Below are 23,751 nucleotides of genomic sequence, written 5' to 3'. Positions count from 1 at the left end.
AACCAGATCTGCCGTCATGTAATGTTCCAGCAGATCTGAGTCTGTGCAGTTTGTAAGGTGTAATCAGCAGAACAATACAGATCTTGATCTGCAGATGCGTTATGCAAAAATAGAAAATCTTTGTTTCATGAAATGGGCTTAAATCAAAGTGTCTCATAAAAAGGGACTATTGACAATTACTTTAGACTGACAGCTAACAAGTAAAATCATGTAAAATTGACTTAGAATGCTAAAGGCACAGTTGTATGCACACTATATTTTGAAGACTGCTTGAAACAGTCATATAAATACTTGAACATTGATGTAAGCACTAGTGGGACATGCCTGACTTTACAGATTATTCATAAATGGGTCTCAATGACCTTGACTATAGACAACATTATCTTATTAGGCAAACCATGAACTTGACCTCTGACCTGAAGGTTGTCTTGTCTCAAGTGCAAGTCATCCACAATGTCTGATCAATGACTTTGATCTAGAACAAAAGCAACTGTGCAAAGCCCAATTTTCTCTTCAATTTTTATTTGCTGACCCCCAAACCAATAGCTTTCCTCCTTAAATGCAAGTCCTTAACAAAATAATGTCATGTGCACTATATCTAGCACAAAAATCTTTATGTAAAAAGGTTTTATTTCAGCCATTGACTTTGACCTTTCACCCAAACTCAAAATTCTTGTTCAAGACTCCATGTGTCTGCCATCCACAAAGTTTAGTACAGGTATGTGATGCAAAACCTTTTTTCTTTCAATGAACTTGACCTCTGACCTTTTGACTCCCAAAATGATCAACATTTTCCTTACTACAAGTTAGGCTATCCACAAAGTTTGGTCCATGCTTTTGATGCAAATTTTCTCCCCAATTCTCCTTAAGTTAACCATCTACTACATCCTGAATGAAAACTACAAGAAGCAATTTTCCACTCTAATATTTGCCAGCAAATTTACATCCAGTTATTATGATCATCTAGGTAAATGGAAACTTATATTTAAAAAAATGGAGTTTTGCAACATCGAGGTTCTGATTATTGAGAAATCAGTCATGTTAAACTTTATTGAGAAATTAGATCCATGCCATAAAATTTTAAAATGACCAGGTTGTTATATAACAGACATAAGTTTTTTTTTCCTCTCTCAAAACAAAAAAAGGAACTGCTTAATTATGACAGACTTTGATATGATGTCATGAATAGCCAATGTTCTTAAACTGTTTAGTCGAAATGGAAAGATGTTTCTGAACGTTTGTTTTAGACCTAGTTATTACAGACTTTAATACAACTTACAAATTTGGCAATTTACACTCCAGCCTATCTGTAATTATTGAATGAATTATGAATGGACACACATACACACCCACCCACCTACACAAACATCAGATGAAGGCATGTATAGAGAAATGTAATATACATAAAAGTAAATGGTTTAACAGCATATCATCACACTCTGGGCTATATTCATGTAGTTCTGAGTACAAGGTTGTAAAATATAAAAGTAAATAAGAGTCCCAAGCAGGACTGATATTGCTCATCTGGCTTGCTGAATTTAACAGCTGATGATTTCACCAAGCAACTTATTTAGAACTGTAAGAATATATTTCTTTGTAAACTATCTCCAAAAACTTCATACTATTGATTTAACTATTTTATATATACATAATTTCTTGTTCATGATTGATGTCATGCAAGACCCTAATAATATAAAACTTTACAAAGCTGAATGAGAATTTCTAAAGATCAAGGGAGGTAACAAGTTCAGCCAATCAATATTCAATATCTGAATTATATCTACGGAGCTTACTTATTATACAACCAGCAAAAGAAAAGATGATGTAAGATTATTTACCAAGTCAGAGCAAAATTCTGTCCGCATAGTGGAAAAAAGATCTGATAATCTGATACAAGATTACCTTGTGGATACGTGCAGATTTTGCTCATAATCAAAGTGATCCCACACCTTGAAAATATAATACTATTAAACAAGTTTGATTAAAATTCATTCAAAAACAGTCTCTAGAGTCGTACAAAAACACCTAACTGGATGCTACAGAACCTCATATACATGTATAGGTCTCAATGGACATAACATTTCTTGATATTAGCACACAATAAAAGTATTCTCAAAATCAAATCAGAAATATGGTCTTGAGAGTGGAAACAAGCTCAGCCAATCATGTGCAAAGACACATCATTAATATGCATGGCTCTCACTCGTTAGTAAACTTGTGTGAGATCTTGATGATATAAGCTAATATTCCAAGTTTGAGGAAAAACTGGATTCGAATATGGTTTCCACAGTAGATCCAACATAAGCCAATCAGATGCAGTGTAACCTCATTAATGTGTGTATCTTAGTCATTATTCAACATGACTGACTGATGTATCGATGCCTAAATGACATCTTGATGACTGATTGACATCTTAATGACTGACATTTTGAAGCCTGATTTACATCATGATGCCTGATTGACATCTTGATGCCTGTTTGACACCTTGATGACTGACTGAAATCATGATGATTGAGGTTCATATTCCAAATTTTTCAAAACTGAATCAAAAGCATACCATAAGCTAAGTTGCCCTTACTGCCAGGTCAACAAAATCACTGCCAAAAATCAGTAAGAAAACTTAATCCCTTCCCAAAACAAAAAGTAAACATATATTCCAAAATAAAACATACAAGGTAAAAATATTATAATTCTTTTAAAAGTATATAAAAATAAAAGATGAAGGAGAAACAATAACAGAGAAACCGCAACCCAATTCATAAGTATAGGAGAAAGGACTGATGAACACTAAATAACAATCCAAAGTAAAAGTGTGTGTGTGTGTGCATGTGAGCACACCAAAGAACTACAAAATTACTTGAAACATTTAACTTTATCAACCATTAAGTGGATATTATCAACTACCTGTCCCAAAAAGATATTTCCCCCTACCAAAAAATATTTTGCTAAAATGAGAATGATTCAGTGTTGGAAGCCAAAGCTATAATTATTTCATAAAAAGTTAATGTCATAATTTTAAATTAAATAAGAAAATACAACCACATGGGATGCAAAGGTGATATATGGAGCTAATGTTTTATGAGGAAAAAATGAATATGACCGTTTTTCCATCATATATTTGATCATTCTGAAGAAATGCAATTATATCTCATTACAATTAGTATAAAAAAAATATCAGGCAGTTCAAGCTTGAATATAAACTAACAAATGTATGCTCTAGCTATATAACAATCACTAGCTGTATGTAATGTACTGTCTGGCTATACACCAATCACTAGCTGTATGCAACGTACAGTCTGACTAAATACCAATCTCACTAGCTGTATGTAATGTACAATCTGACTAAATACCAATCACTAGCTGTATGTAATGTACAGTCTGGCAATATACCAATCACTAACTGATGTGTAATGTACAGTCTGGCTATATACCAATCACTAGCTGATATGTAATATACAGTCTGAATATATACCAATCACTAGCTGTATGTAATGTACAGTCTGACTAAATACCAATCACTGGCTTTATGTAATGTAGTCTGACTAAATACCAATCACTAGCTGATATGTAATGTACAGTCTGGCTACATACCAATCACTAGCTGATATGCAATGTACAGTCTGGCTATATACTAATCAACAGCTGATAGGTAATTAACAGACTGGCTATACACCAATTACTAGTTGATATGTAATGTACAGTCTGGCCATATACTAATTACTATCCTATACATGATGTGCAGTCTGGCTATATACTAATTACTGATTGGTACTGTGCACTCTGGATAAATATCAATCACAAACTAATAGCTAATGCAGAACATGTTATCATGTACATTCAGGAATGCAGACCTCTCCCAAACCATCATGATCACAACTCTAACCTCTGTGCATATATATCTTGCTAGGTTGACCCCCCACCATAAAAAAAACAACTCACACACATATATTTGACTTTGTACTGCACTATCATTAATTTCCAGCATAAACTCTATTACCTTTAATCACAATAATACCTGCTTTTCAAGTTTGGTTGACTTAATATACTACATGCAAGCAAATGTTACAGAATGCATCTAAATACTGCCCTCCAACCATCCACATAAAAACATTCAAGCTGCTAAAAAATCTGATTGTGTATGCAAACACTGCTACACTACTGAAAGCTATAAGCATTGCACACTACTGAAGGCTGCAAGCATGGCACACTAATGAAGGCTGCAAGCATGGCACACTACTGAAGGCTGCAAGTAAACTGTAGCTACACTGCGCTGAGCTGACAAAACACCGCTCACTCATCTCCTTTGTAAAAAATAATAGCTAGATCAATAGACCTATACAAACTTACTCTGTTCCTAACACAGAGGCTCTACGCCACTGCAAATATGTTCCCATGTTGACACTGGGCATGAACAGGCTGCAGGCAGGTCATAATGAAGAAAACAAGACAACATACAGCTAAACAACATGCAGTTAGTCAAAGGATAAGACACACCTTTGAGACACAAAATATAAATAGCGTAACAAATAACAAGAGAAATGTTTTGATGTAATATTCCTATCAATATGACTGAGTTCAACAAAATGCTGACAAAATTACTTTTCAACAAATATCTAAAACTGAGAAGAGATTTCAACATAAAATAAAGCAACTGCCTTCTTTAACAATTAAATCTACATTCTTGCTATGAACTCTACAAGACAAAGAGCAAATGCTATTTTAAATACACTTTAAGATATTGTACAAATTTTAACTTTCAAAGTAATTAATTTTTAAAATGAAAGATAATAAATCATAGAGAAATTAATTTCTAATTCTGAAACATCCTTAATTTCTTTTGCACAATTTTGCACTCAATTTACATTTTTCTCAGCAAAACAAGTGCCTATGTCATACTTATAAAGAATGACGAATCAAGTGTTACATTAAATTAAATGTAAAGTTATTACAGAACATGTCCATAATGTCTACAGTTATTTTGAAAATTTTGCTTACAGTTAATTGCACATATAGAAAATGAAACTGTTTCAAGAATGATGTCACTTATGCAGCAAGGCAGTACCAACAGATACCACATCGTGGTGAAGTTACAGCTGAAGGCCTAAAACGTTATTAATTTAAACTCTAACGGCACAGACAAAGCGTTTGACACTACACTGCATCCATCTCTTTATAAAGGCTCCTCTGATCCATAATTCACTTTACCTGCATAAAAGAACTACCCGATCATAAAGGACACTTTGTGAAAGTCCTTAAGATGACCACTGTAGACAAGATGGATTGTAGTAGTTCAAAATAGTGTTTAGTACCAAAGCTGCTGCATACATTTCCAATTATCTAAATATCATATATACTCGCTTAAGAGTCCAACTGCAAACTGCATAAACCCATATCTGCCACTGCATTTTGCACAGTTATGTCAATATTCTGACTGAACAGGAAAGCTTCCGTTAGACGATTACCATACACACTCACTTATAAGTCCAACTGCAAACTTCACTGACCCAGATCTGGTATCGTATAGTACACGGTCAGATCTAGGTCTGTGCAATTTGCAGTTGGAATCAACTTATAAGTGACTATATATCACAGGTGTATATTGTACAGCATGCAAATCAATCAGCAAGGGGGAAGGATAAAAAGTTTACAAACCACAACTTTACAATGGTGGCTTACAAAGGTCTTCAGGTCTAAGTGTTTGGATTACATATAGTGTAAATTCAACTATTATAATATTGCAGTGTAATAATAATACAGCTTTTCAAGCTTATAGTGCCTCAGTGGAAGATAGGTACCTAATGCACAACTGATGCAAGTGAAAATACAACTAAACTGAAGCAAGCAATTTCTCTGGAATGAAAATGAAGTGGTTCTCAATGCCAACAAACTTCCCATTGAACTGTAACTCACCTAGGAGTTGGTAAACTGCGACGATGAATCTGGCCATTAGCAGACAACTGGAAGAAAAATACACAATGCTGTTACTTTAATCATAATAATAATAGTAACAATAATAATAATAAAATAATAATAATAATAATAATAATTAAAATAATAGTAATAAGTCCACTAAAATAAGATTTTTTTTATTTAAGCCTTTTGGCGTGACCCATCACCACCATATCTGAACTTGCAGAAACTTTAACAAAAAGTCTTAAATGTCTAGAGCAAAACCAGTGTGCCACGAAAGTTGTACCTATATATCTGGCTATGCTGATGCAGGATAGACAATATAATGATAACAATTTTAAAAAATATGAGATTTCAGTGTTTAATTAAAGATTTTGTACCTGCATCAAGGCATGAATATTTATATGCAAATTTTAAAAAACCTGAAAAGAATTACACCATGTACAAAACCATCAGAACAATGAGAATTTCTAATATATCAGGAAAATGATTTCTGGATTTGATAACAGTTCTCAATATATGCAAAATAAAAGACATTGTTCTCCACATAAATCTAAGCTAGAAAACCCTGTCAACTACATGTACATGTATGAACATAGATTCTTCCAAAGATATACATGTATGAAAAAGGATTCCCCACAAAGATGTACATGTCTGAACAAGGATTCCCCACAAATATAGACCCGTATGACCAAGGATTCTCCAAAAGGGTGTAGGATTTTCTGAGAGCTCACTCTATTCCAAAATCTGCCCAATGATGCCACCTCAATGGCCACTATCTGGCAACAACCATGGAAAGAAATACCTATGTTCTGCATCATTATTGGCTCTTTCATGATAACAACCATGCCCAAGCTGGCCTTCTTTACTGGATTAAGATCTCAAATTTCTGAATAATTGCTGTGCACAAAGCACCCAATATAAGTTAATATCTGCTAGCCAAATTTCAAAACGGTGCATGCAACAAAAAAGATATACATGTACAATCTGGAATCTTCTTTGTCCAAAAATATTGCACAATTCCCAATTTCAGAAATATACTACAGAAAATTGTATTTCGAACTGTGCCCAAAACTTTTTTTCAGCAAGAGGTCTAAGTGAGTTTTATAATGCTCACCTGGCTTTTTAAACTTAACAGCTGACCATGTCATAAACAGCATTAGGTAGTACTGTAACAACCTATCCAACAAAAACTCAAAACTTAATAAAAACTATTTTACTTATTTATCTTTTTTTAAATACTATATCCTGATAAAACAAAATTCTAAAGATAATGGCATAATTAACATGCACTGCCTGTTGCTCACAATCGGTCATTATATAAACCCACTTTCAACGTTTTATAGACAATCACTGTGAAATGTGTGTGTGATTTGGATTTTTAATGTAGATTGAACAATTGTTCAGTCATATCGCTATGATACCTGCAGTGTGGCAGTTTATAGTGATGTCTAGCACTGGGGCATCATGCCGCAGACATGTAACATCAGGCTAACCAGTCCTAACACTAACCTCTTAATGGTGAGCACCAAGTGTGGCAGCTGTTAGTACCATTTTTCTAAGTCTCTGGTATGACTCGGCCAGGGTTCAAACCAACGAGAAATATATTCTCCTGATCGAGCAATGTAGCTCAGTCAATTAGATGCAAGGGATCTGATCAATATTAGCTGACCTCAATACAACCTGTCCATCACAATTATAACATAAATTTTAAGATGAAATATTACTGACAGGTATTTGACCAACAGGGAGGTAACAAGCTCAATAAATCTGATACGTTTCTTGCTCATAGTCAACATCTTAATCATGTACTACCATGAGAAAAGTTTTATCTGATCAACGTACAGTTGCTAGATTACCTATATGCACAAGTGCAGTCAATTTGAGGCAATATGTGTTGATTTTGCTGATTATCAATCCCATCCAAAATCGTGAAAATATACGTCCATATTTCAAATTTCATAAAAACTACATCAAAAATAAGGCTTCCAAAATTTCGACAAGCTCAGCCAATCAGATACACGATGACCTCATTAATATTAATGGATCTCCCTCTTTATCTAACACATTCAAAAACTTAATGATACAAGCCGATATTTCAAGTTTAAAAAAAAAATCATATCAGATGCAAGATGACATCATAAATGTGTGTGGATCTCAATCTTTGTCAAATCCATCCAAGATCTTGATAATATAATCTCACATTTTAAGTTTTATCAAAATCAGAGCAGAAATAATACTTCAAGGGTGGCAACAAGGTCAGTCAACCGGATGCAAGACCGCCTCATGAGAATGGATGAACCTCACTCACAAATTTGTCAGAGATCTTAATTATATGAATATATATTCAAAAGTTAGATCTCAATTAAATTGGAAATATAGCCTCCAAATGGAAACAAGGTTATCAAGGGATGAGAAGACAATGCATTACACACGATATATGCAGGGCCATAGCATAAGTTCACTTTGCCATATGGCCATGTGAGCACAACGGCAACAATTAAAGTATTTCATGAAAGTGAAACTCCTGGATGCAGAACATGGTGACTTAAAATTTGTGTTCCAGTGAAGTTTCTTGCAAGCAAAAGAAAAAGGTCTATAATTACTTATGGTCATCAATTTCTACCGAAGTATGTGCATGAATACAAGCTGTGAAAAATTTCTGTCTTGGATTCAATGCCTGGTTCCTATACATAAAGCAAACATGGTCATTCATCTAAAGTCAGTGTGGTTTGTGTCAGGTTCTCCCACTTACCACTGAGACCACATAACTAGGGCTAACAGATATCAGCAGCACATTCTATAGGTTGTTAAAACTTAATATACAATTAACATGAAAAAACAAAACAACCCCAAAAAAACTAAACAAAAATAACTTAAAGTAAAAAACATGAGAAAGGGATGATTAAAGGACTGGATAAAGAACTGAACATAATTACCACCTTGGATGGTAATCAGCACAAAAGAGCTATGGAGTTTACCGATAACATGCACATGCCCAGAAACTGAATAAAGATGTTTATGTAAAGACAGAGTTCTACATGAGGCATGACATTCAAGCGCAAAAACAGATTTTATAATTTGTACATGAGAGGGGCTGATGATCTACATTTAAAAATAAGAAGAAAAAAAACAGAATTTGCAAATCTACTGTATTCAGTAGAGAAATTTATAATAAATGAAACAGCAACATTTTGAACTTCAGAAGCATAAATTAAGGCCAGTACAAATTTTACTTTGGAATCTCATTTAGTACCAAAAGAGGCATGATACATGTACTGTGATAATTTGGTAAAATGAACAACTTGCATGGCTGAAAAAATTGAACTTTTAGAACAAATTAAATGTGATGGTGAAACAAGATTTTTCTTTCTTTTAGGATTACTGATTATGCTACCAGTAAGAAAACTTTCAGAGCATATGAAGCTGATCCCTGATACCTGTTAGTCTTTGAAATAAAACATTACATCCAAATTCCAATCTCCTACTGTAAAACTACTGCTATGGAAATACCAGACTCCCAAAAATAACTTTACAGTGAAGGGAGGTAACTCAATCAACAGCCATACCATCTTTACAAAGAAGAGTACAAAACAACTGGCAAATGTGCTTATGTAAATGACAGAACCTTAACAAATTTAATTTTTTTAGGTCTAAAATAAATATTTCCAAAAGTGTAATAGTAAAATAATTTTAAAACTTTTTATCTACAAGATATTCCATGCTGCAAGAGATATGGGAGTGAGATGATAACATACAGGATAAAAACAGAAATGATTGATGCTGCAAAGTTGAATAATACATACATTTACCTGAATACATCTACCACAGTGGTCGGATTTACTCAAGATTTCCAAAAGTCATTGACAATCTTGAATAACATCATAACATCTATCACAAACACAGTAAGGTAAAATATTAAATCATAGACATAATAACAAAAAACATCGAGCAATAATCATTCTACAGAATCAAGGAACCAAACTTGACAGGCTTTTCAGTAATACTCATAATATTAATTACAGTTACAGCCGTGCTTTATTGGAACATAATTATATAAATAATGTACAATTTTAATGTGGAAAAAGTTATAAAATGAAAACAAAATTTGCTAAACCGATGTAACACTATATCAAATATACATTCTATATTTTATTTTTACATTATCTCTTAACCTTTGCTGTGGTCTTATGCTATCACAATTTTTCACAAGCAGACTTTTATAAAATTCTGTTTAGCCCTGATTTGTAGTCATGATGCCTCTACGTACGGTAATTAATATTCTGCTGTTTTTAATGGAGAAAATATTTTGTGTATTGAAGTCAATTGTTATGGTCTTTGATTTATCCTGAGTCTCTGCCATCTGCTCTTGACAAATAGGAGTACACTTCATAGTGTTTTGAATCTTTCTTGATTTAGGGTAGTTTGGTACATAGATGTGACTGTTAGTTATCGACTCCAATTGCAGAGTTGTGGTCAAACAGAACAGCAGTAATAATATATGGTAAACACATTGTTAATGAGCAGGCTGATTATGTTAACTCTTTTGAGTTTATTCATGAAAAATGTGTCTCAAATTCTTTGAAAAATTCAAACTTAAGTCCTACATGAGAAAAATGTAGCTTCACAAAGACCCCAAAGACCTTCCACCTTTTGATCCCAAGAGTTATCCCAAATCTAATTTACTTCATGATGATCTAGGTCAAGCCATAATACTGTCACAATAATGAAATACATTATCTGAAAGGTTATTACTTCTTGGTTTTAATGGAACATTTAACACATTAATGGCTATTTCAGGGGTGAGCAACCTATGGCATGTGTGCCACGTCAAGAGGTTTTGTGTGGCATGCAAAGGGCAGCCAAATATCTCAGTTTTAAGTGTTACTCTCTTACTGGTGGCACATGCTCATTCATTTTGTAATTAATCCATAAAAAAGTGGCACTCTATGTAAAATAGGTTGCCGACCCCTGGGCTATATCATACTAAGAAAATGGGAGCTAGGTTCTTTTCCTAAGGGCATATGAAGATGGCCAATCTAAGCTGGCCTGGGTGGGTACTGAACCTATGAACCTTAGATCAGGAGTTTGATGCCCTACTAAACAGTGCTTTATGCAGGTTGTTGACACAAAATCAAAATCTGACAATGTGACGACAATTATTTGTTCACTGTCAAGTTATTTGCTACAGATGAGGAGAAATTTGAAGTTTGTTTATTTTTTATTTATACCCATCAGGAAACATTAAATATGTTCAAATACTTCAGAATCAAGAAGAAAAATGTTGACTTGTACAGACTAAGCCAAAGGAAAACCAAGCAAGCATCAATATATGATACAAAGTACAGTACTAAACAAGTTGTAAATTTGTTCTAAAATTACAAAGTAACAAAGGAAACATCATTAGGGGAATGAAGCAAAATGCTTCTTTTACACCTCTGCAGGCTAAGAATTGCCCCTCAGTTCTGGTAAATGCAATGATAAGTGGTTGCCTACCCAAGATTATTGGTTTTGTATGGGTTGTCTTGTTTTCTCTAAGAGCATCTCATGACAACATTTTAGATTTTAAGTGTACTGTTTATTAGTTTAATCTTGCACAATCAATGTAATAAGCCCAGTTGTTTGAAGTAAAATTACACCTATATGTATAAGTAACATGTACTCGTCCTGTTTCTTTGTTAATTAGTGTATTTACTAAATTATATATTAGTATGTATAAATAATACTCTGTCAAGAATGGTTCCAGAACCAAAAGAAGCCATGCACCAAATAGCTACCTGGGACAGATCGTCAGAAGATGGTGGTGGGACAGAATAACCACCAGAGGGCGACACTGATACCTGAGACTGTGGACGTAACGTCACCGGGCGTTTCTCCTTGAACGAGTAACTGGGGCGCAGAGGTTGGTGTGCTGTGGGGAAAAAGTCAGTCCGAAACATGAAACTGCACAAATTTTTGCAATCATTATATGACATGTTTTTCATCAATGTTTTTTTGCAACATAATAGTATCTGATGATAACAACAACAACATTGATATTAATTAAGAGATTCATGTACACCTCTCCCTTGATAACTCGCACACAATGGGGTCCACAGAGACCGCACTATAAGCGAGAGCACGAGTTATAGAGGGAGGTTAAAAAAAAAAAAAAAAAAAAGCCCCGCTCACAACTGAGAAAACCGCAGTGTGTGCATGAGTGGAACTGGGCTGTTTAATGACTGAATCCGCCTTTTACAATCCCATTGATAATAATTGTTAATAACACACTTTTTCTAATTAAACTGTTTGTTAGTCTGTATAAATATCATTTATTTTCAAAATATCCAATATTTGAAAGATCATATCTACTGGTTTCAACAACCATCACATGTACGCAGAATCATCTGTTTATTATATCCCTGATTTTTGTTTTGTTGATTAGTCCTGGAGTGGTATTTATTCATATAGTGTCAAGTCAGGAGTCAGAGCTGCAGAGAACTAGACTAACTGTTGATACACTGTCAAAGATTTTTTTATATATATAAAAACTAGTGACATTTATTGTGTACGACAATTGTCTACGTTCAATTAGTACAATATTGATGTCCCAATTTCATTGGAAGTGATAGTGAAACTTTTCACCATCCTTGAGGATATCTCTAATTGCCAGGTCAGGAATTCTCTTGCCCACAATGGTCCGCATCTGTGAAACCAAGCTCTTAATTTTACGAAGTATTCGTTTTGCTTCGTTGCCTTGCTATCTTTGATCACAGTTATGAATGAGGTTAGTTTAAGGTAGTTTAATTATGTTATATACACAATAACATTTGTAACAGTGTTTGATTGACTTTAAGTGAGTTTACCCGACATATGACCGTGGCTGCTAGATTTTAAGGATGTAGGGTTTGCATGCCTTTTAGATTTAACTTTTCTTTTATTCCACCTCCTTTTTTTTATTCAAAAGATGCAATTAACATGATAATACAAGGAGGCCAGCATTTAATTCAGTGCAACAATACGACAAATACTTCCATAAGTCAGTTATCAAAACACAGTTGGCATTTCATTAGGTTCTCAGAGAAATGCTTGCGGACATAATTACAATAGATTGACCCAGTTTACATTTAAACACATGCTGCATTTATGATGATTACACATAAGAAGAACTAAAAGTTAGAATTAAAACACACATTTCACTTAATACAAATTATTTAATTGGCATTTAAATATTAACATACAGCATACACTACGCGTAAGTGACATTTTCATCGATCAAAATTTCTTTGAATAACTTAATTATGGTATAATAAGAATGTCGTTTGGAAAGAAAATGTAACCAATTATATAACTTCTAATTAAAAGTTTATAATTTCAAAATGCTGATTAAAATTTCCAGGTCCTTTCTACCATTTTCGACCAAAAAACGAGCGACATATCAATGTTTCAGTTGCCAATTTTGATCACGATTTCAAGAAATCAGGATGAATCTTTCTTTTTTTTGGGTTGTATTTTCTGGTTTTAAAAATGGGATCAACACCCGACCCAATGTTATAAGCAGGTTCATGAGTTATCGAGGGAGTGGTGTATCATGTTGTCAGACATACATAGTTTCATCATTATACTGGTGCAAAATTAAAATAAAAAAAACCCCAAAAACGTTTACTCTACACAACCAGCAATATTCATCAGCAAATGTTAAAACATGAAATAATTATTCCTCATGGTAAAAAACATTGAAAAATTGTTTTTAAAATGTCCCTGACATTTTTATCTTGGGTAAACCTTATGTAACATCATGGGGTCAAAGATATACATTATCACCAATTTTACAGCTGGTAATTTCCTGGTCACATACTCATAAATCGATGATGATGATGACAATAGTGACGATGAAGATAATGGTAATGGCATTAAGGTTAACAATGAAAACAAGAGTCCTTTAAAGGTAATGATGATCTACTGATGCCAAAAATTTCCAGAAATTCCAAATATAGCCGATATGTACTTGAAACAATAGAATAATGGATATATTTCATTGGATGGGTGAAAATACATCCCACTCAATGTAATTTATCTATTATTCACTCATTGCAAGCAATTCTCTTTTTATTTTATGCTCGAACATACTGGCTAGCAAGATCTACTCTACAAATAGCCAATTTCTTAATAGATCCCACACGATGTCCATAGATTACCGTTTATGTACTGCTGTGTTTTATTATTCACACTGAAAATATAACCAGTTATATAATTTTCCTACCTAATTCAAAGTAAAATGGCACATAAAAAACTATCCTTCGCTCTATTCTGGATCGGAACTCTAGTTGTCTTTATTGCGAGGCAGCCATATTTTAGCACATGACCATGAAGGCCTTTAAGAATAACTTCGAATTTCCTTGTTAATTTTGTTGTCGATGTGGCTTTTAAATTATTTATTGTAATTCACTGCAGTGAACTATCACAATTACTTTACTTGGAAAATCCATTAATCCGTAGCCTAGTGTAAAATAAAAGATCATTCTTTTTATTAACCGTGTAGTGTCCAATTTACTTTTTACCGCTGTCAGTCATACTGGATGTGAGATCTGCACTATTTTCAATGAAGACTAAGATGACATCATTAGAAATCCTTTGGCAAAAACCCTGTGTGAATATGACCATCTTTCAGGAGTAGTAGTGATAAATTTTAAAGATGGTCGTCATTGTGCAACATCATGTTCATCCAAGCCTAACTAGACACAATAAGAAGTCTTCTGGTGAAATCCCCATGTTGATAAGACTTTCCATTTAGGACAAATAACTATAGATCTTCTTCTAGATGGCTGCCATATTGGCAATATTATATGTCAGACTGGCACCATTTTCCTTTAGGATTTGGTTGGGGTTAACACCATATTTTTTAAGCCCTGGATGGGTTAAGTATGGCAGACACTATATCTCGTAGGCCAAGAAACCTGGAAAACTTGGGGAAAAACCACCAATCCACAGGTAGCTCCTAACAATCTTTGTCACACAATAAGCCATTATTGTTGCCCCCTACCCTCCTGAAGGCATCATGCATTAAACTGACAGGCTCTTAATAACCATGGAATGACAGTCAGTGTGACTACTCTAGAAACACAGTTCATGCATCTGTAATTTCCTTGCTTAACCACTATAGCATAGGCCTCATATAAAGCACAAATTCGTTTAATTACTATCGTCATTCACATTTGCAACACAATACAATGCTAACCTGCTGCAAATATCAAAATAAACAATGCAGTCATTAATACTGACAGTACACAGGATGGACATTTTTTTTGTGGTTACGAGTTACATAAACACAAATATTTAACCTATCTCTGCAAAGTACACAATATAAATAGAGACCTACTTTTGCTATATGGGTGTAGTATTAACAGAGATGCAGCCATGATTCTAACATTAAAAAAGATCCAATAAATAAACACAAAATTTAAATATTGACTAGAGTAGAACATACGGGTCACACAGACCTTTTCTTTGCAGTAATGGGTATGTTACTTAATCAGATGCACCCATATGCCAAGTTTTATTGTTGTTGTTGTTGTTGTTGTTGTAGGGTTTAACGCCATTTTTCAGCACAAGATAGGCTATACATGGCAGCCAGTATTAATGGTGGAGGAAGAACCCAGGTAAACCAAGGAAAGAACCACCGACCCTCGAGAAGCTACTGGCAAGCTTTCTCACATACCCACATTGGCCAAATCCAAGACTCGAACCTACACAGACAGGTGAGATGGCAGTGATCCATAACGGAGAGCGCTTTAGACCACTCAGTCACTTGGGGCCCCTTCATTGTTGTATATGTAGGCATGATTGTAAGTCTGTGCATAGTATGCCATAAATGTATGTGGCAATGAAATAAATGTAAAAGTCAAAAGTCAGTAAAAGATGAAATACAGGACATGATGAAGTTTAACTGCTGAACCCTAGGTCTTAAAAGTTTATATTATTTATATTTACTTGTCTTTATTTTCTACATTAATGTCCTTACCATTTTTTCTTTAAGTATATGATTGCATTTATATGGATAGATTCATCTTGCTTACATTTTTTGCAATTCTTTATGTTTACATTATTTTAATTTAACTTTGAACTGGCACCATATGATTAGCTTTGTGCTGCCATTCTGTCAGACTCTCTATTACATACACGAGTTTATTATCTGAAAAATACTGTAGCTGAACAACACTGCAATCTGTGGCTGACATGTAACTATTTGCACATGCACCACAGGCAAGACAAAGAATGGTCTTCTTACTTGGTGCAGACTGAGACAGCCCTGTTTTGTCCCCATAAGCAGACATGCCATCACCCTCAACAGCCGGAGCCCCACTGTTTCGCTGAGCCTGGAAGAAACAGAAACACGTCATCATCTTTACTGTCATTATTGTCCTCATCATTATCACTGAATTTTTCAACACTTTCATTAATGTTTCGTTAAATAAAAACTCTTCTCTTACCCACTAAACATACTGTTATGTTACATCACTTAAACTTGAAGGGAATGATGCTACACTGGAGAAAAAGTAGTTTCTAGGAATTCAAGATAAGACCATTTCTTCCTTAAGTTCGAGGACTGAAACCATCTCTGATATTCTTTGTGGAAAAAATGTTCAAATCACCTGCTGTATCGACGTATCTCATGTCAAACAGACACTATTTTTTTTTTTAGAACCAAGTAGGTATCAGAAGAAGTCTTCTGGCGAAAAATTCCCAACGTCAATATGACATCAGTTGTTATCTCGGCTATTTCTTAATAGCTGCCTCATATCAAATTAGGATTTTTACCTATAGACTTTACATGATACATATTATGTTGGGTGAAAATGAATATGGTGCCAATTGTACTGTGGCTGCCATGATGGTCTATTGGTAAAATTCCTACTCTGATATGAGGCATCTACATGTATTAAGAAATAGCCGAGATAACAATATTTTCAAGATAGGAACCAATGGTCAGTAATGCATGCATGTAATACCTCATACAATCTGCTAACACTGGTGAGAAACAATATGACTTTTCCTATTAATACAGTACATCATTCCCCTGCTATAAAGCCCTTCTTTATAACAGTTCTTGTTGTAAGGCATGCAAGTTAGTATAATTATATGTATCAATTACTTATTAAGGTGGCATGTTCGAAGGCTTCCATGGTCATCATTATAATGAGGAAGCATGGTACGATAAAACTTCAATGGTAGAGTCACTGATGTACATGGTATAGTCACTGATGTACACAATGTCGCTCAAGCCATTACTATTTCCTATTAAAATTGTTAACGACTGACCTAATATATAGCATGATGTGACTGAGCCAATATATAACATGATGTGACTGACCCAATATATAACATGATTTGACTGACCCAATATATAACATGATGTGACTGACCCAATATATAACATGATTTGACTGACCCAATATATAACATGATGTGACTGACCCAATATATAACATGATGTGACTGACCCAATATATAACATGATGTGACTGACCCAGTATATAACATGATCAATTTAACTTGAAATTATCCCTCAACTTATCCACAAAAATGTTGCCTTTAAAACAGACATTTATGGAACACCTTTGCAAAACAAATTTCTGCGATCAAGATTGTCAGTACTTAACCACAACTCTAAACTGAGATAGGCATCTGAGCTGTTGTTTGAGTAAAATCCTCTGACGGCAGTTGAGCTTGTCAATTATCCAAGGTAGTGTCTCTACCTGTTTTTATATATATATATATATATATATATATATATATATATATATATATATATATATATATATATATACACACACACACAAACACATACACTTATCACACAAAACTATTACACTGTTTGAAATGAAATTTAGTACACATTGTTGTAATGTAATCCAAAAAGATAGTTGTAATCATTCCTGTACAACAATGAATTAAGTTGCAAAGAACATCAATAATCACACTACCATATTCACTAGCTTGCATGTCCAATGCTATTGCACAGACCCAGTTCTGCTGTCTTATAAAGTGCCAGCAGGTCTCAGCCTACGAAGTTTGTTAGGAGTAATCAGTAGAACAAACAACACAGACCTTGATCTGCTGTTACTTTATGCAATGACATATAGAGGTCCATGTTGCTTGCATTTCTACTCAAATTATAAATGAGCGTATATGGTATCTGTCTACATATTTCATAAGAAACAGCTTGTCTGTAACATGTTCCCTTGTTATGCTGTTATCTTCAAGGTTCATCTCCACTATGGCTTTCCTTTACATACTTCCTGAACCAAATGTGACCCTTAAATTCACTTGCCATTATGACTGTAACAATTAAATTTGTGAAAACCAGTCACTGCATTTTTCTATTTGTCACAATTAGAACCGAGAAAATTATGAACAGAAAAGGCCCAAACCTACCTGGCATCAACAAGGGTCTAAAAGGCAAATGTAGTAATACAGAATGTACCATGGGTGAGAAGACACCCATGTTGGGATAATCTCCAGGTATTTGTAAAACTCGTGACTTTAATATGTTACTTAATTGTTTTTAACTTTGAGTGATGTCAGCTGGACCAGATGGTACACTGGCATCTTTTGTATATACATGAAAGCTAGTCTTTATTTATGCTATTACCTTCAGTCCAATACATATGTTAATACAGTCTACAAGAGAAAGTATTTTTAATGTTATTTTTAAAACATGCAATACAACCTACACTTTCTGAGCAATAAGTATCATTCTGCCAATTTTCTACCTGGTTGCTATACAAGCCACACCCATGCCAGGTGAGCCATCCTGGGTACAACTTTGATAGGGCATGTCCAAAGAAATACTAAAAAGTTTACACAACTTGACCAGGCCATTTCGAAAATGAAATTGAAAATAAGTAAAGCTAATTAAAATTAATTACAGCAAGTTTGCCTTAATACTTAAACATTACAATTAGAGACCAGTTGAAGGGAAATTTGAATCTCTTTTAGTAGGTGTAAAGTGTTTAAAATAGAGTTGGGTAGTTATAGTTTAATTCTGAATTAATTTGCTCAAAAGGATAAAGTTTACAGGTAATTTCCTACTCACAGTAATATTTTTGGAAATTCTAACATACAGTATCTGTGGGAAAAGAATGTGTATGGAGATTACATATGGCTTTATTTTGGATTACGTCATTTAGATTCTGTGCATTCTGATATGTAGAGTTAGATAAAGGGTCTGCACCTAACACAATCAGACCAGAACTTTAGTTCTAGAATGGGTCTTTAGGGAACGTTCTCTCTGAAGTCCGCTAGGATTGTTTAAAAAGCCAGGTCGAACATAAACAAATGCTTATCTACTGGCATCACATACTGCTTGGTCGACACCTGGCGCAGTAAATGCATACTGAATTGCTACCTTTAACTCGAGTGTGTGCTGGGTCTATCCCCACTCAAGTATAGCCTTATATTCAGGTCGCTAGGGTCTATGAAGCCAATCATGTTGACCCAAGACGTGACAGCTCAATTAAATAGTGCCTTCTATGCACAGTATTGTCTGGGTAATGTGGCACCATTCTGCTTCCCATGACCAATTAAAACAGATCCTTTCGGATAGTAAACAGACGTGCATGCCTGTATGGGCGATTACGTCTATAATTTAAATATGATGATGATGTGAACAAATGCAAAACAGGTATGGGACAAGATCAAAGCAATTCTAACTAATAAAGAAAAGGCAAAATGCTTGGCATCACACTTTGCAAGTATAAGTAGCAACACCAACCATACAAAGAAATTTCAAGATCACTGCCAAAAAGTTGAACAAAAACATCCAAGCCTATTCACTGATCTAGGAACTAAACAACTGCAATTAAACAAGGACTTTTCAATAATAGAATGGACAGCTGCACTAGCTAAGAAAAAGGCAACCTCACCCGAGGAAGATCAACTTGGTTATGAAATCTACAAATATATCCCTGAAAACGTAGCCGAAATACTATTCGATCTGCTCAATAATAGCTGGTGGAAGGGTCAACTACCCAAAAGTTGGAAAAAAGCAATTGTCATTCCAATACCCAAACCTGGTAAAAATCCATCTGACATCAAATTCATATAGGCCCATATCACTAACTGACAACATAGGCAAAATAATGGAAACCATGATTAATGAGAGACTTTAATACCATCTAAAAATCAACAACTATATTTCTGAATCTCAAGGCATCTTTCACAACAAAAAATCCACCCTAGACCAATTACCGGTACTCGGGTAAGAAGCAAATATCAGGCTAGCATTTAATGCCAAATGCAAGTGTATACCTAACTGCAGTCCTTCTCGATCTAGAAAAAGCATTTGACCATGTCTGGACTTAGGGACTAATTGCAAAACTAAATCTATATGGTATAACTGGCAGCATTCATAACTGGATATCAGACACTGTATCAGATCGGAAAATATTAACAAAAATAGGGGATCAATATTCAGACATACACCACCTAAAAAACGGTACACCTCAAGGAAGTGTTCTTAACCCAACCCTATTCAACATTATGGTAAACGACCTCGACAATAAAATAAAGATAAAATAGACCTATCCCAATTCGATGACGATAGCAGGATATGGAAAACAGGAAATCCTAACAGAAAAACAGTCAGTGAGCATATTCAAGATAGTCTAAACCAAATAGGTCGGTGGGCAGATAAACGGGATTTCAAAATATCCAACAGTAAAACAGAAGCCATTATGTTCTCTCCACACATTACAAAGACCATAGAAGCCTCCAAACTATACATACGAGGGAAAATAATACAGTTCATCAAGGTAGCCAAATTTCTAGGAATGAACTTTGACGAACACCTATCATGGAAATACCATATCAAGGAGCTGGTCCAAAAATGCAAAACTGATTTAAATCTATTATGCCACCTTAAAGGAACTACGTGGGGGGGGGCCAACCAAGAAATTCTATTAACATTGTATAAATAGCTAATAAGATCCAAAATGGACTATGCGTTCCAAGTTTATGCATCAGCAAACCAAACCACTCTTAAAAAACTTTATACAATCCAATACAAGGCACTGGCCTTATGCACAGGAGCACTAAATCAACCTCACTAGAGACAACACCATGGTTGGACAGAAGCAGGGATCGTCCTGGGCTTCGCCAATGTCGCAAATTGCGATTTTTTTTCCTTATTGGCAACAAAAATATCACATCTGGCGATTTCTTTGGCGACAGACTTTTTGGTTATTTAATTTGTACATACAATCATGGATTTGGACTGGATAAATTAAAAGGGAGAACGAAAGGAAGCCACAAACTTCACTAAGCAATGCATTGGAATCAATCTGTTACACAAACGATCCTTTGTTCGTATTGACAACCCCATCTTTACAGTGCATTAATCTGCTTATGCTGACATCTGGGCTGAGTACTGTATGCTGTGATACAGTCAATCATGCTACCGAACTATACCTACAACTGACCGACTTCTGAGGACGCGAATAGAACAGATACAATTAACTGAATGGCTAATCCTTCTGTTATTTTTTTTACATATACCAATACAATAGTTTTGCTGAACCTTCATAGAAAACTGATAACCTTTGAAGTACCGACTACTGTGTATAAATACAAAGCAAAGGGAAAAAATCTCAATCACAATTATATCTGTTGCCAGCGCAGAATTTTACTCATTGATCTTTTCCTTTTGCCATCAATCGGTGTTACGGCTGCAGAGACTTAAACTCTGCAGCAAGAGACAGCAAAAAAAAAAAACAAAAACAGTTTTGCATAATTAATAATAATTATTTATTTCTCAAAATACAGGAGTGAAAGAATCCCTAAATTGGGTGTGAATTTATGCTTATATATACGGTCCAATATTGCCAGGTGTTGACTCGTGTAAGTTTCATTCGTGGGAATGGAGATCCTAGTTTGCTTGTCGAGAAAATACAGCATTCAGTGATCATTCTTGGGATTTAGGAAGCAATTCACTACAAGCTTTGTGAAGCTAGCCATAAGGGAGCGGGGGGGGGGGGGGGGGGGCGCGCAGAGAGACTACTGGTGTCATCTGTCAGTACTGTAGACTGTGAAGTGGATTCAGTAAGATGAACCTCATAAAAACTGACATCAGAAATAAACTCTGCATCTCATCTCTCGAGAATTTAATGAGAATCAGCATGTACAGATGTGAAAAATTAGACTTTGAAACTGCATTCAAAATGGGGGCAGCCCTAAAATCGCGACGGATCTTAATGTAACACTTTGTAACATTTTGTTAATGCCTGTTGTAATTACAGTATTAACTAACCCATCTTTTGTAATTTTCATTGCCTGTTACGTTAATAGACTAAATTAACACTTGGAAAAATGTACACTACTTGTTTTGGCGACACTTTTTGAAAATTGGTGACAAAATATTGAGGTTGGTGATTTTTTTGGCGACAGCTTTTTAAAAGCCAGGACCATCCCTGCAGAAGCCCTAATATTAACACAACAGCCTAACATACAGTTCCAAACACGAACAGGAACATGAAATCAGAGTCAGAATACTAACCAAACTAGAAGAAAAATACACGGGATTTACCAAAATATACACTGATGGCTCCAAAATTACAAACCCTAGCAAAACAGCAGCGGCAATAAACATACCTGAAGCTAATTCAACATTCGGAGCTAGATTACCAGACAGCTGCTCAATTTACACAGCTGAATTCTGGGCCATAATAGAAGCACTTAAATGGGTCCAACAAACAAAAACCAGCAAAGCAATAATCATTAGCGACTCCCTAAGTGTGATCAACTCAATTAAGTCCAACAACTCTATCAGCAATTTTCTGAGACAAACTAAACACATAATTAAACAATTATTAAATACTGACCAAATAGTAGAATTCATGTGGGTACCCTCCCATACTGGACTAGCAGGTAATGAAAAAGCTGGCCATATGGCCAAACAATATCTGCAAAAACCTACTTCAATGGCACTAAACTAAAGCGTATAAGAACTTTACAGTATTATTCATACTAAGACTGATAACCAATAGCCCATTTCATGCAGACTTCGGTGAACTTCGTAATCTGCTTGGAATTTTGATCACGTGGCAGGTGGTCAGCTGACCGTAATAGGTGGTGGGCAAAATATGGCTAACGCTTAAGCATCAGCTTCTGTAACTACTTCAACATCGTTTATCGAGTTGAAAAATGCATATTCAACAGCGATGCTGCCGCAGATATTGACGAAATTTAATACTGGAACCATCTAAGTCTTATTTTCTGGAAAACAGGGTGGATTTCAAACCATATGAGAGAGTAGCTTTGAGCTGTTTACATCTGGACATGTACATGTGAGTAAGGAAACACTGTCGCAGTAAACAAATTTAATCCTGGCAATCAAAGAGCAAGTTGTTCAAACTATTTCTGTGCATCCGAAACGTCACTATAATAAAATGTGTTTCATATGAGTTTATCAGATTTGTTTTTGAAAGTCTGTGGATAATTTACATATAAATTTCAATCATTTAATTAATTTTATTTCTAAAATATTTCTAAACAACAATGGACGCCATTTTATTATGTACATGTACCCACCAGCGTTTGATTGGCTGGAGTATAAAGTAACTCAGGAGGTTATTCGGATAATTACGGAGCAACTCGGTTAAATTCGGTATGAAATGGGCTATGGCAAGAACTATAGGACAGCAGCAAGAAGGGGCACACCCTTTATTCCACACAAAACAAAACCATAAGAAAAACCAAACCACCAACATGTCAGAAGCCAAGATCAAAAAATCATTACAGGATAATACTAGGAAAATCCAAACTGGCCAACTTCTTTGGAAAACATCTGGCAAGCAATATCAACTC

The 23,751-nt window shown here is 34.8% G+C and overlaps 1 protein-coding gene across 13 annotated transcripts in view; it reads right to left on the bottom strand.

The window, feature by feature from the left end:
• The window catches only part of LOC149801529 (rho guanine nucleotide exchange factor 28-like), a 318,392-nt gene that overhangs the window by 81,947 nt on the left and 212,694 nt on the right, over positions 1-23,751 (bottom strand). For 10 of the 13 annotated variants that reach the window (XM_089955712.1, XM_089955716.1, XM_089955715.1 and 7 more), the window contains 4 exons: positions 16,178-16,265; positions 11,688-11,821; positions 5,911-5,957; positions 4,348-4,416 (listed from right to left, as the gene is read on the bottom strand). In XM_089955712.1, coding sequence (XP_089811838.1) covers positions 4,348-4,416; positions 5,911-5,957; positions 11,688-11,821; positions 16,178-16,265 — 338 coding nt within the window. The remainder of the gene's footprint in view (positions 1-4,347; positions 4,417-5,910; positions 5,958-11,687; positions 11,822-16,177; positions 16,266-23,751) is intronic. The other 3 variants (XM_089955717.1, XM_089955718.1, XM_089955720.1) reach the window with 3 other exon arrangements.

This window comes from Sinohyriopsis cumingii, chromosome 4, assembly GCF_028554795.1.
Source record: "Sinohyriopsis cumingii isolate HCF-2022 chromosome 4, ASM2855479v2, whole genome shotgun sequence".
NCBI lineage: Eukaryota > Metazoa > Mollusca > Bivalvia > Unionida > Unionidae > Sinohyriopsis > Sinohyriopsis cumingii.
The sequence above is the reverse complement of the archived record's forward strand: the minus strand, read 5'-3'. Positions and strand labels throughout refer to the sequence as shown.